This window comes from Miniopterus schreibersii (genome assembly GCF_964146895.1).
Source record: "Miniopterus schreibersii genome assembly, chromosome: 9".
Taxonomy (NCBI): Eukaryota; Metazoa; Chordata; class Mammalia; order Chiroptera; family Miniopteridae; genus Miniopterus; species Miniopterus schreibersii.
This window is the reverse complement of record NC_138118.1, coordinates 9,011,767-9,024,584: the sequence shown is the minus strand read 5'-3', so window position 1 is coordinate 9,024,584 and position 12,818 is coordinate 9,011,767. Positions and strand designations below refer to the sequence as shown.

At 44.6% G+C, this 12,818-nt stretch overlaps 1 protein-coding gene across 1 annotated transcript in view; it reads left to right on the top strand.

Moving 5' to 3' along the window:
• UBN2 (ubinuclein 2) overlaps nt 1-12,485 on the top strand; it is a 79,671-nt gene extending 67,186 nt beyond the window's left edge. Inside the window, exon 15 of the mRNA XM_081146324.1 lies at nt 9,977-12,485. Coding sequence (XP_081002450.1) covers nt 9,977-10,015 — 39 coding nt within the window. The 3' untranslated portion in view covers nt 10,016-12,485. The remainder of the gene's footprint in view (nt 1-9,976) is intronic.
• The last annotated feature ends 333 nt before the right edge of the window (nt 12,486-12,818 follow it).

Below are 12,818 nucleotides of genomic sequence, written 5' to 3'. Positions count from 1 at the left end.
GTTGATATTTGTAATAATCTCAGGACCTGAAAGATTGTAGCATTTAGTGTGTCTTAAAAAATTATGTACTGTACCAGCCATGGATTTTTGTAAATATATGTCTCCCTTTTTTGTATTATTTTAGTAAAAAAATAATAAATTTAAATAAAAGGGGGTGGTGGTGATGTGAGTGGGTGTGGGTATGTGTGTGTGAGTGTCTGCGTAAGGCTCTTTGGAGATGAACTGGTGCTTGTTTAATTTCCGGCTCTAATGAGAGCAGGGATATGGACAACTGCTGCTACTGTGCCCTGCACTGAGCCTGGGTGTTTCCATCCTGTCTTTCCCAGTGGCTGTTAAAAACGAGCTACCAGGAAACGACCACGAACTTCAGTTCTCCTTCCCACTGCCATCTTGCTTTTGTATCTGAGTTCTGCACACCCTTTGAAGTTTAACGGTAAAGCTTTCCAGTCTTCGGGTGGTTTGCTGGTCTCTAGTTTTTAGAGAACTCTTCTCACTATTTTCTAAGAAGAAAGAAGGACAGGTACATTTTTTAACCAAAATGATACATTTCATAAAACCCTGATGAATTGTGGATATGTGAGAGGGCTTAAACATTCCTAAATATGAATCTGTGAATTTGGTAAATTAACCCCATGCATATACTCCTTCAGTGCAGGGAATTTTCTTTCTTTTTTTTTTTTTCAACAGCCTTGCTCATGTTCCAGGTGTAGGTAGCGAACCCGTTTTAAAGCAGGAGCCTTATTTGATTTAGTGTAGATGTTTCCTGTCAATCCTTTGTGACAGGGCCTTTTACATGAGTGGTTTTTCCTTTTTGTATGTGTTACGTGTTTGTTGTATTAAATAAAGAGGAATGTACATATTATTCTCGTGTCTGTTGTGTTATTGGGCGAACTTGGACTTGAACACCTCAGTCTTTCAGGAGTAGTGAGTGTCTTGCCTGCATCCCACTGCGCTCTGCACTGGGATACAGAAGCAAAGGGCACAGCCCCCACCCCGTGTATGGTGACAGTTTGCTGTCACGTGACAGGTTAAAAGATAACAGTTCAAAATTGGTCGCGAAGGTGTGGCCCATTGCTCCCTGACATTCAGTTCAGAGAAAGGGAGGAATTAGACTGGAGAGAGCTGGGAAGACTGTCAAGCAGATGGCAGGGGAGCTGGGCCTCTGAAGATCGCTGGGACTTGGCCAGGAAGCGGGAAAAGGCGCGTCCGAGTGGACAGGGTGAAGCGGGAAGCCGCCCCGACCGCGGGGTGTGCGTGGGTCAGTAGACGCCGGCTGTGGCAGTCCTGGCGTGCAGGGCACTGCTCGTCCTTCGGGCTGTAGGTGGGTGTGTGCCAGGGCGCGACCAGGGGCAAGGCTTGCAACGTAGGCCAGGAATCATCTGCCACAGGGACCATCTTTTAAAGCCTTAGTGTCGGCGCTTCTAGGGAGAGCATCACTAAGAGAAGAGCAGAAACAAGTCAACCTCAGAAACAAGCGGGGGTGGGGAAGGGGGAAGGGCAGGGAAGCAGCCTGGCAGAAATGAACAGCTTGTCATTTGTAAGTGTGTAGAAAAGAACGGCCCAGATGTAAAGGGTGGTGGAGAGAGTGCTTTTGGCTTTCCTGTCACTTCAGTGTTTTCAGTGCATTGTCATTAGGAAAAGGCATGGCCCTCACGCAGAGGGGAAGAGGTGGGCTGCAAATGCCTTCATTAGAAAAATTAATAATATTTAAGGACAGTTTGGTGAAAGTGCTCTTGGGAGTAGTAGCCCCTTAAGAAAAGTGTGCTTAAATAACTTGACTACACTTAACATTGTTGTTGCCATCTTGTAGATGTACGTTAACATTTTAAAGGTGCCGTTAAGATTTTTTTGAACCCATAATTTCTTATTTGACCCTGGAATGCTTTTTTTTTTTTTAATCACTCATACTAGTTTCATTTTACTATATTAATCAATTTATTTTATTTTTTAGTGATTTCTGAGAGAGGAAGGGAGAGGGAGAGAGAGAGAACATCAGAACATCAATGATGAGAGAGTCATTGATCGGCTGCCTCCTGCACACCCCCTGCTGGGGATCGAGCCTGCAATCCGGGCATGCGCCCCGACCTGGAAGCAAACTGTGACCTGATCATAGGTCGACGCTCAACCACTGAGCCATGTGGCCGGGCTATTATATTTATTTTAAAAGAAGTTTTTGAGAGGAAAACCATGGCCCAAGGAGTTAAGGATTTCAAGAAGTAAGGAGGCAGAGAAACGCAACCAATTCTATAGAGTTGAATGAGGGTCAGGTGTCCAAAAGGTGGGGTTCAAGGGAGTATAGAAAAATATATGAATTGGGAAGTGTGTTTTACACTGGACCACCATGTAGGCAAGAATCTGTCTCAGACCTGAGCTTCAGCACAGGGACGTGTCTGTGGCTGGTGACGCAAAGGGCGGATGGAGCAGCAACTATAGATGGAGATGAAGGCAAAATTAATAAATTTGGGGACAGGAGTACTTTGCTTTCAAAAATTTATCCTAAGAGGAAAATGAGCTGTACAAAGGTCTCTGTACAAGGACATTCATCTCCGTGTTGCTCATGACAGTAAAAGTTTTAAACAATCTAATGCCATGTTAGAGGGGATGGGTTAAGTAAATAAAAATAATATCAAATAGAAATTTTAAAAATAAGGTACGACCGAGATGTGCATGTATTAGGTGAAAGAGCAGTGAGAAGAAGTGTAAGGCACAGGAGGGCGCCGGGCGCATACGCTTCAAAACACAGAGCAGTGTTAGGAGCACTTTCCTCTGAGCCTTTCACTGGAACGAGTTCTCGGTGAGCGTGGGCAGCCGCCAGCCGGCTCTCTGGGGTTAGTGTGTTGTTGTTTTGCTTTGTTTTTTAAACAGGTGGACTTGGTTGAAGACAGGGAGAAAGAAGTGGGAAGGAGGCTCTTGTCTCATCCCTTGGAGAAGGAAAAGATGTTATTTCTTCCGCTCAGACCCTACTAGATCCCACAATTGGACCTGGCTTGGCGGGAAGACACACTGAACTGCTTGATTTAAAATAATGAAGTTTTGGAAAAGATTACTCTTGCACTTGGTTTTTAAAAAACCACGGGCAGACAGCGAGTGCAAAGCATCTCTTCCCTACCCACGGTCCCCATGTCCTTTCCCTAGAGCACCCATGGCTACGTTTCCTGCATTTCTGAGTATAACTAGGTGTGTGACTTTAACATAAATTTAGCGTGGTACCTGCTTGCTGTGCCCAGCACTGCTTCCCGGTTCCTCGGGGCGCGCTCCACATCAGTACGCAGAGGCCGGTCCTTTTACAGCTCACGGCGTCCCATAGCTGAGGTGTCAGGAGGAGGTAGTGTGTTCACTCTTGACTGGTGTGCACTTAGAGCGCCCCGCAGGTCAGACTAACGGCCTTCGTGTACTTCGTCTGTGAGCGCGTATCAGGAGTTCACTTTGACATTGATGGTAACGACCTGACGCCATGGATTTGACAGTCTGCCTAGACTCTGTGATTGCTTCACACCCCTGTAGGCTTTGAGAAATACATGGGAAAATAAACCCTTTATTTAAAAGAGCTTTGAAGATTGGAAACAAAGGCGCAAGAGTTGATTCTGGTTGCACTAAGGGTTGAGTTCCATTGCAAGTGAGGTCACGAGCTTTTCCAAGGACGGCGACAACCCCTCTGGTGCAGGTCTACTCTGGGATGTCATGGCACCTTCTCTCCAGAACAGTTGCCCTTCCTCATCAGTGTGTGCCCGGACCCGGCTTGCTTTCTCTGTCTCTGCATAGTTCCCTTTTCTCGTGTCCCTGTGTCTGTCCCTTCACCACTTCCCCACTCACCGACTGTCTTTCCTAGTAGCGTGGCACAGCGTGCAGGAGGACATTAGGGACTTCAGTTCCCACGGTGCTGCAGCACTTTAGACGAGATGTCAGCCTGTTTCCTCATTTCCACAGTGATAACACCCAGTGGCGGGGCTTGTTGGCTTAGTGTATGGAAAAGCACCTAGCATAGTGCCTAGCACATCGAGCTAAGGAATGGTGGCTACTACTCTTCTCTTTTCTGCCTTTTTTCTTCTTAAATTCATGCTTCCTCTTGCTCTCCTAATTTCCCAAAGTATCTAAGAGAAGCCACAGTGTTTTCAAAAGTAATATATATGTATATATAAAGTACAGGCTTGGTTGAGTATCAGTGAGAATTCTTTATTGCAGGTATCAAACCCTTGGCTTCGTAAGTAAAAGGAAATTGCTCTAAAAATAGTCAATTAAACAAAACGGTAAAGGGGATCTTTTGCTTCATAAACTGGTCTAGAGATAAACCCAGTTCAGGCGAAGCTTCCTCCAGTGACTCAGTGCCACCCGGATGCCGCCCTGTCTCTGCCCGGGAGCCCGCCGACCACTTCAGGCTCCGCCTTCTCAGCCAGGCGGCTGCTGCAGTGACAGACGACTTGCCTGTGTGGTATCGACTTTGTTTTTGCTTTATTGTACCTCAGATGCAAAGCGGTGCATGTCATGTGCCTCAGTCCACAGGACATGGCCGTCATTGCTCAGTACAAGATCTCACCCCCTTTTTTCACTGTCAGTTTGGCTTCTCCTTCCTGGGTCTCCACTCCCCTCAGTCCCGTAGGCACCCCTTCTTTCTTTTTTGGTGGGTGCCCCTTGTTATGCATGCATCCTTCTCAAGTGGTATTATTGTATGTGTGTGTAATTTACGTGGTCCTGTGGGGTCAATTTTGCTCTGTCTTTCTCAGTTTTCTTAAATTTATCCACGGTGCTGTATGTACGTCCTGTGTGCCGCTCTTACCTCTGCCTGGTATTCTGTGCACCCACATTTTACATGTCCACCCCCTAGGGGCGGATACCTGGGTGGCCTCCAGTTCCTTATTTCCGCTAGAAAGGCTCTCGTCAGTCTTCTGTGAATGGTCTGTTCATCTCCGCTCATCATTCAAGACTGTTATCTGTCCGTGGCATCCTTTATTGAAGAGAAAACCTTACTTGTTGATGGTCAAATCAATCTGCTTTTTGTCTGCATTTATGTTTTGTAGGGCTTGTTATGAAATATTTGCCTAGCCCTAGGTCACAAAGATATTCCCCTACATTTTCTTCTGTTGGCTTCACAGTTTTGCCTTTCATTTTCCACTTCCGATCCAGCTCGCGCCCCCCTTTGTATGTAGTGTAACATAGGGGTCCAGCTTTACTTTTCTTTCTTTAGTGAGGCAATTTCCCCGCACCGTCTAGAAAGTCAGTACTCCTCCCATTAACTTTTGGTACCGTTTTCATCATATGTCAAAGTCTCATATACGCAGGGGTCTATTTCTGAGCTTTATTCTGTTCCATTGTTCTTTTTATTATTTTAATTTTTTGTTCTTTTTATTTATTTCTGTGCCAGTATCACAGTGTTTTTCAGCCCTAGCCGGTTTTGCTCAGCGTTTAGAGCATCAGCCTGCGGACTAAAGGGTCCCGGGTTCGATTCCAGCCAAGGACACGTACCTTGGTTGCAGGCTCGATCCCCAGCCCTGGTTGGTGCACGAGCGGGAGGCAACCAGTCGATGCGTGTCTCTCGCATCAATGTCTCTCTCTCCCCCTCCCACTCTCTCTGAAAAGCAATGGAAAATATATCCTCAGGTGATGATTAAAAACCAAAACCAAAACAACAAATCATGATGTTTTTCAATACTGTAGACTTATAATATGCCTTAATACAATAGTTCCCCCTTACCTGTGGTTTTTTAGTTACCTGGGGTCAACCACAGTCCAGAAATATTAGATGGAAAAATCCAGAAATAAACAATTCATGTGTTTTAAATTGCTTACCATTCTGAGTGACGTGATGAAATCTCTCACTGTCCCGCTCTGTCCCAGCCAGGGATGTGAACCACCCCTCTGTGCAGCGTCCCCACGCTGTGTACACTCCCTGCCCGTTGGTCACTGAGCCGTCTCAGTTATCGGGCTGACTGTCAAGGCACCGCAGTGCTGTGTGCAGGTAGCCCTTTTTTTACTTAACAGTGGCCCCAAGGCTCAAGGGTAATGATGCTGGCAATCCAGATATGCCAAGGAGAAGCCTCCACGTGCTTCCTTTAGGTGAAAAGGCATGTGTGAACAGGGAAAGGCATGTGTATCGGGCTCAGCTGGTTCAGGCATTCCCTGGGGGCCTTGGGACATGTCCCCCTTGGATGACGGGGGCACTGTGTCTAGTAAGGAGAGTCTCCCTCTTTGCTCTTCTCTGTTGACTGTTAATTTTGGATTTTTTATCCCTTTATAAATTTTAGAATAAAATCTTCAAATTTTATTAAAAATCAAGCTGAACTATTTATGGATTTAATTTGTAGGGTAGTGCAGGAAAAAGGGTATAATCTGTACTCTGCTGAACTACCTCGCTTGTGGTATATTCAGATCCTCAGTCTCCTGATACAGCGTTTGTAAGCTGTAGGTTATATTTTCTCGTGGTTTTGCTGGTCTCAGGGAATGCTATTGGTTTTTGGAAGTGGAGTTTGTATCCAGCAACTTGCTAAACTCTCTTATTGTAATAACTAGTCTGATTATTTTATGACCTTTTCAAGGGAGATGATCATCTAATTTATAAGTAATGACAGTTGAATGTCCTCTCCCAGTTCTCTCACCTTTTATGTCAAGTCTTAGAGCATTAGACTGGTCCCTGGATACTGGGTTCGACAGTAGTGGTGAAAGTGGCATCTTTGTTCCTTATTTTAATAGAAAAATATCTAAATTTTCTCTGTTAAGTATGGTGTTTATTTCAGATTTTTGTTATTTTTATGAAATTAAGATAGTTTTCTATTCCTAATTTTCTGGGAATGTTGATTAAGTGTGAATTGAATGATATCAAGTGCTTTTCCATAACACTCATATATGATCAACACTTGCAGAAAATTTCTTAGAAACTATTCATAATACATTTCCTTATCCTTATAATCTCTGTCGTATCTATTTGTTTTCCTGTTTTCATTTTGTTTTGCTTACATGCATCCTTTCCTTTTTCTTAATCAGGCTTGCCAAAGGTTCTTACTAATTTTTCAAGGAAGCATAAATTTTATTGGGCGCATATATGTTCATTGTGGTTATAATTTTGATCTATTTTTTAACCATTATATAACGTCCCTCATTTTTCTTTATGACGTGTTTTGCCCTAATATTAAATTTGATATCCCAGCCATCTATATCCTGAGTAAAATCCCATTGTATGAATATATCACATCTTTATTCAGCAGCTGATAGACACTTGGGCTGTTACCAGTTTTTTTTTTAACTATATCTTCATTAATTTCAGAGAGAGGAAGGGAGAGAGATAGAAACATCAATGATGAGAGAGTCATTGATCGGCTGCATCCCGCAACCCGGACATGTACCCTGACCGGGAATCAAACCGTGATCTCCCGGATCCTAGGTCAATGCTCCTGCTGAGCCAGGCCAGTCGGGCTTTTTTTTTTTTTTAAATCCTCACCTGAGGATTTTTTTTTTCCGTTGCTTTTCAGAGAGAGTGGGGGGGGTGGGAGAGAACATCAATGTGAGAGAGACATCAGCTGGTTGCCTCCCGCTTGCCCCCTGACCGGCTGGGAATGGAGCCTGCAACCAAGGTATGTGCTCTTGACTGGTATCGAACCTGAGACCCTTCAGTCTGCGCACTGACGCTCTAACCACTGAGCCAAACTGGCCAGGGCAGTTTATTCTTGTGTTATTATTTATTATTGTATTATTTGTATTACAACTGTAAACCGACTTCTGCTCACCCCTGCGTTAGAGATAATGCTGCTGTGAACATTCGTGTACAAGCTGTCGTGTGAATGTGTGTTTTCAGGTCTCTTGTGTATCCCAGGAGTGGAAGAGCTGGATCTCCACGGAACTATGTTTAATTTTTGAGGAACCATCAAATGTTTCCCACAGTAACTGAACCGTTTTACGTTCCCACCAATGTTCTGTTTTCTGCTTTTTTTATTAACAGCTGTCCAGGTAGCTGTAAGTGACTGATGGTGTTGAGCCGTCTCCTCGTGTGCATCGTAAATACTTAGTGTGCCAAGTATAAGTACTTACATCAGTATAAGCGTAAAAGTACTTCTTTCAGGAGAGAGGAGACCCTGCTGTCAACTTCATAAGGCCTTGTGTGTCTGAATGTTTCATCTTTGACTCCTCACATTTAAATAACAGTTTATCTGGATGTCATCCAAGTTCTTCTCCCTCTTCACTTAGAAAATACACCTCATTGTTTTTTGTCCGCAGTGTTCCTGTCAGGAAACCTCATGTCAGCCTAATTCTTACTCGTCTGTGGGCTGCCTGCCTCTTCTCTCCAGAAGCCGTTAGAATTTCCTTTTGCCGTCAATGCTCTGAAATTTCACTGTAACTCGCCGAGTTTTGCATTCGCCAAGTTTATTCTGTGTGGCGCGCCCTGGACCTCTGAATTCATATCTTTTTCTCTTTTAAGTTTTGGAAGTTCCTTACTTATGATTCTTTAACTGTTCCCTTCCCTAAGCCCGTTTTCTCTCTCTCTGTGACTCCTACTTACAGGTGTTGACATTACTATTATTTTGTACATGTTCGTATTTCCGTCTCTTCCCGGTACCTTCTGGGAGACCCTGTGAACAGATCTAGATCATTCTTTACTTCCCAGCGGTGTAGCCTGCTCGTTTAGCCGGCCTGTTGGTTTTGTTCGGCTAGTGCCTGTCTCCTGCGCAGCGTTTCCGCTTGGTCCCGTGTAGCTGATTGTCCCCCACTGCTGCGCTCTTATCTGAGGATCTTTATTATGCTTAAGTTCCTGAGCTGTCTTGTTCCATCCTGGTTGGTCCAGTACAGTTTGTTCCGTTTACTGTCGCTTGCTGTGGCTGTACTCACGCATCTCATTATTTTCACCTGTGCGCTTGTTTGTCCCTGGGGCTGTCAGCCTTCCTAGCTGGCCATGTGCACTGGGGCAGAGGCCAAGCTTGCTGGCATCGGGCATTTCCCACAGCGAGGTCCCAGACCCCAGAGGCAGACCTGGAACCAAACGGCGGGCCCAGTCCTGCAGTTTTTTGTTTCCTACTGACTTGCTCACAGTGGCTTATTTCTCTGTGTTTGGTGACTTTTTTTTATTTTTATATGCCCCTGCACTTTGGAACTCTCGCTACGAGCATTCTTTGAGACCTGGATTTAAAGTGTTTTCCTCTAGAGAGTATTTGAGTTGCTTCTTCCAGGCTCTTAGGGACATTACCAACCCAGGACCACTTCAAACTAGATATTCAGCTTCAGGATTTCGGGGCCACAGGGGTGGGATGAATTTCAGCCACAAATGCACATGTGTGGTTATCGCCCATGGATAAGAGCTCTTGTTGCAGGTTCCCTACCTGCCACCCATCTTGAGCTGAGGTTGATTCAGAAAAGTCTCTTCTTGGTGAGGTCAGTGATGTATATTTTTTCATTCCCAGCAATGAGGTCAATCATTGGGCATTCCATGATTTTGCAAGTTTATGATCTGACCTCCCACCACGCTAGTCTAAGGCTTTCTTTCCTATGACTGCAAATGAAACGCCAGACTCAAGGCCCCTGGAATCAGCCGCTATCCTCAAAGCAAATGCTTTTAGTGCTCTCTTAGCCCTCCCCCTCCTCTCCGACCTCCTGTTATTCTGGCTTCCTTTACCGTCAGCTCGGTCATGCTTTGAAAAAGTAGTTTTATGTATTGCTAAAATTTCGCCCAGCACTCTTAAGGCGTTTTATGTATTGAGAGAGATTTCTCTGTACATCTAATCTTCTACCATGTCGAAAACAAAAGTCCTATATCTATTTTTTTATAAAAACAATTACATCTGTAAACAGATATGTAAGAATTGATGCCGTTAATATAACACTAGCATTGACCGTTAGCCTGTGGATATGCAGTAGTGCTGTATTAACTGTATACTCGCTCTATCCACTTCCGGAGTCAGACTGCCCCATGTCACCTCCAGGGCATCAGGAGTTCCATGAGGAGGAGGGGTTGACAATGGCAATTGCATTTACTAAAATGGGACTCTTTCTGTGTCAGTTTCACCAGAAACCCCAAAGGCTGAGAACAAAACAGTAGGTGCCAAGCCCGGCCACACTCTAAAGGGAGGAGGCGCTAGATCACCTGTGCGCCACATGCTGAGATTGTGCAGCTGGGAAGCACTAGCGCGGCCGCCGCCTCCGGGCCCAGAGCATGCTGGACGTTTCCCTTCTCCCCAAGCAGGGGAGGGTGGGGTGCTTCCTCTTCACCTCATGCCAGATGAGGGAGGCACTTCAAGAGGACCATTTGGAGAGCTTGACACATGCTCTGGAGTTTGAGGGACAGAGGGACTGGTGTCTGATTCACTCCTAAGTCTAAAGACATTGTAGGTGGCCAGCTCCTTGGGAAGACAGAAGACGGAAGGCTGCGTCCGGGACGGCTTGCACTCTGTGTTCCTGAGTCCCTGTGGGCCTGTTGTGGTTCTCAAGAAAGGGAGCAGATTTGTGCAGTTTAAGAAGGAACCCAGCCCAGGGAACACCTAGAGGGATGCAATGGCCTCACTGGAGGGGAGGGGGCAGGAATCCTGAGTAACTAGAGAAGGTGTGGTCTGCAAGGGAGCAGCAGGTGCGAGATCCCCAGTGACCGAGAAAAGAGAACCACGAGAAAGCGCCTCTGAGAACAGCAGCTGCACTGGAATCTGCTACTCCCGGGGACACACCAGCTCACAGCCCTACGACCCAGCCCAGCAAGGACTTCCCTCTTCCCGCCTTGCTGCAGCAGGACCGCAGCCAGCAAGGGGGGAGGAAGTGTGCGAGACTGGCACTGAAATGACAGCCCCGTTCTCCTTCAGATCTCCAGGCTGGAGGGTGGGAGAAGTTTTAAATTAACTGACATTTGAAGTCTTAATATGACACTGGATGAGACTTGTTAATACCTAGAAAAAAAGACAATTTAAAAAATGATGATGATGATGACTCTTTAACCTGTTTGTTACCTAAAAGAGACTGGAAAAGCTATCACTTTCATCCAGGCATAAGAACAGATCATTACGGCAGGTTAGTAGGGGCACAGAGTTGCTTTCTGTTTCTATCTCACAAGTCCAGCTTGTTCCACGAGCAGGTTGCTTGTGAAAAGCAGAAGAGCAGATCAGGGAGATGGAGAGGTTGGCCGTGTCCTCCAGCCCTCACTGCCCATTTTCCACCCCCTGGCAGCCAGCCTTGGCTGACAATGGGAGAGATTTTATGGATGAAGTTTGGAATTTTATTGTTACAGACTGGAATCTTTTTAAAACCAAAGAAAAAAGGCTAATTGTCCTGTTATTTCCTGGAAAGGCTGTGTGAACCAGCCACGATTTCATGCTGGAGAAAGAACAGGTTTGCAAGCAGCCGGGGTGAGAGGGATACATTGCTCTCTTGCATCTAGCAAATCCAGCCTCTTTGTCAACAGTCACATTTACTTCCGAGTATTGCAATGTACTGCAGTTTATATGCTATAGGATGTTACCAATAAGGTTAATGGGATTAAAAATAAGACCTTCAATAGAAACTACTATGTAATGGGATGTACCCATGGAAATCCTGTGAACCACAGAGATTGAGTGTTTATTTTGCTGAAAAGTATTTATAAGAGTTGTCAAACTTAAAAATTAATTACCTACTTTTCTCATACAAAGCAGGCAAGTGTTTCTCATTTGCTGTCCTCTGTGATGAGAAGAGGCTCTCAGGAGTGTGCTGCTGTGCCATCTAAGGCCTGCTTTTTGGCAGCCAGCGTTTATTCGCACATCCTTCTATGCTGCTCTCTGTGTCACAGGGACTAGAATAACGGAAACTACATTTCCCAAATGCCTTTGCCGTCAAGGTTCTGGATGTGATTTCTTTCTGCCAGTGTATTCATGTGAGATTTTGTAGGTGGGAGGAACAAGTAGCATTACTTTTTCTCTGGCAGCACCTAGCAAAGTGGGCCACGGTAGACTTAAAATTCTGCCATAGCCTCCAAGTGACCTCCTCTCAGCCCACATTTCAGTACTTGGGGGCAGCTCTGATCAGCAGTGGAGGTTCCCTGCATTTTTCTCATCTGGGTAACAGCAGAAACCTCCCAGTACTCTGAACTTCTGAACATTAGTGGCAATGTCCCCTAACTCCTGCAGTCCTAAGAGGGCCATGAGTGCCTCGGTGCCCTGCACTCAGTTCCTTTCTGCTTCAAAGGCCTACAGTGGTTTCTCTTTCTGACTAAGCCCTGATGGATACAGCTGCCTGCTGATACTTGGAAAGAAATGGAAATACTTAATGGGTCCCCTTAAGTTAAAAGTAATTTTTAAACCTGTAGGTGAGGCATTAACTGCCTTTTTAAAAGAAACTCATGTGATGGAGAAATTTGAAAATGGATGTTTAGAAGTGTTTATCACTATGTGATTTTGTTGCCCAAAATAATGTGTAAAACTGAGATTTTTCAAAATAATGCAACACACTGAATTAAATTGTTTTCAATAAAATAAACAGTAATAATCTTTCTTTACTGAGAGAAATTAGGACTTTTTTTTACTGTTAATAAGTAAAATAAAAGTATTTTCAAAATATTGTTTATTTCATTTTTAAAACATTTTTATTTCTATTTTGTGTATGTTTTAAATGTACATACTACATTGATTCAGTAGACGTGTATGTGATTTAAAAATAGATACAGAGACTATGGCAGAGGCACAAGATGTGCCTTAGATAAATGGTGATGGACAGAGACTTGACTTGGGGTGGTGAACACACAACATGGTGTACAGATGATGTGTTGTAGAGTCATGCACCTGGAACTTGTATAATTTTGTTAACCAGTGTCACCCCAATAAATTCAATAAAAAGGAAAATTAAAATTTTAAAATGAGACAGGGTAGACCTGGTTATGGTAATAG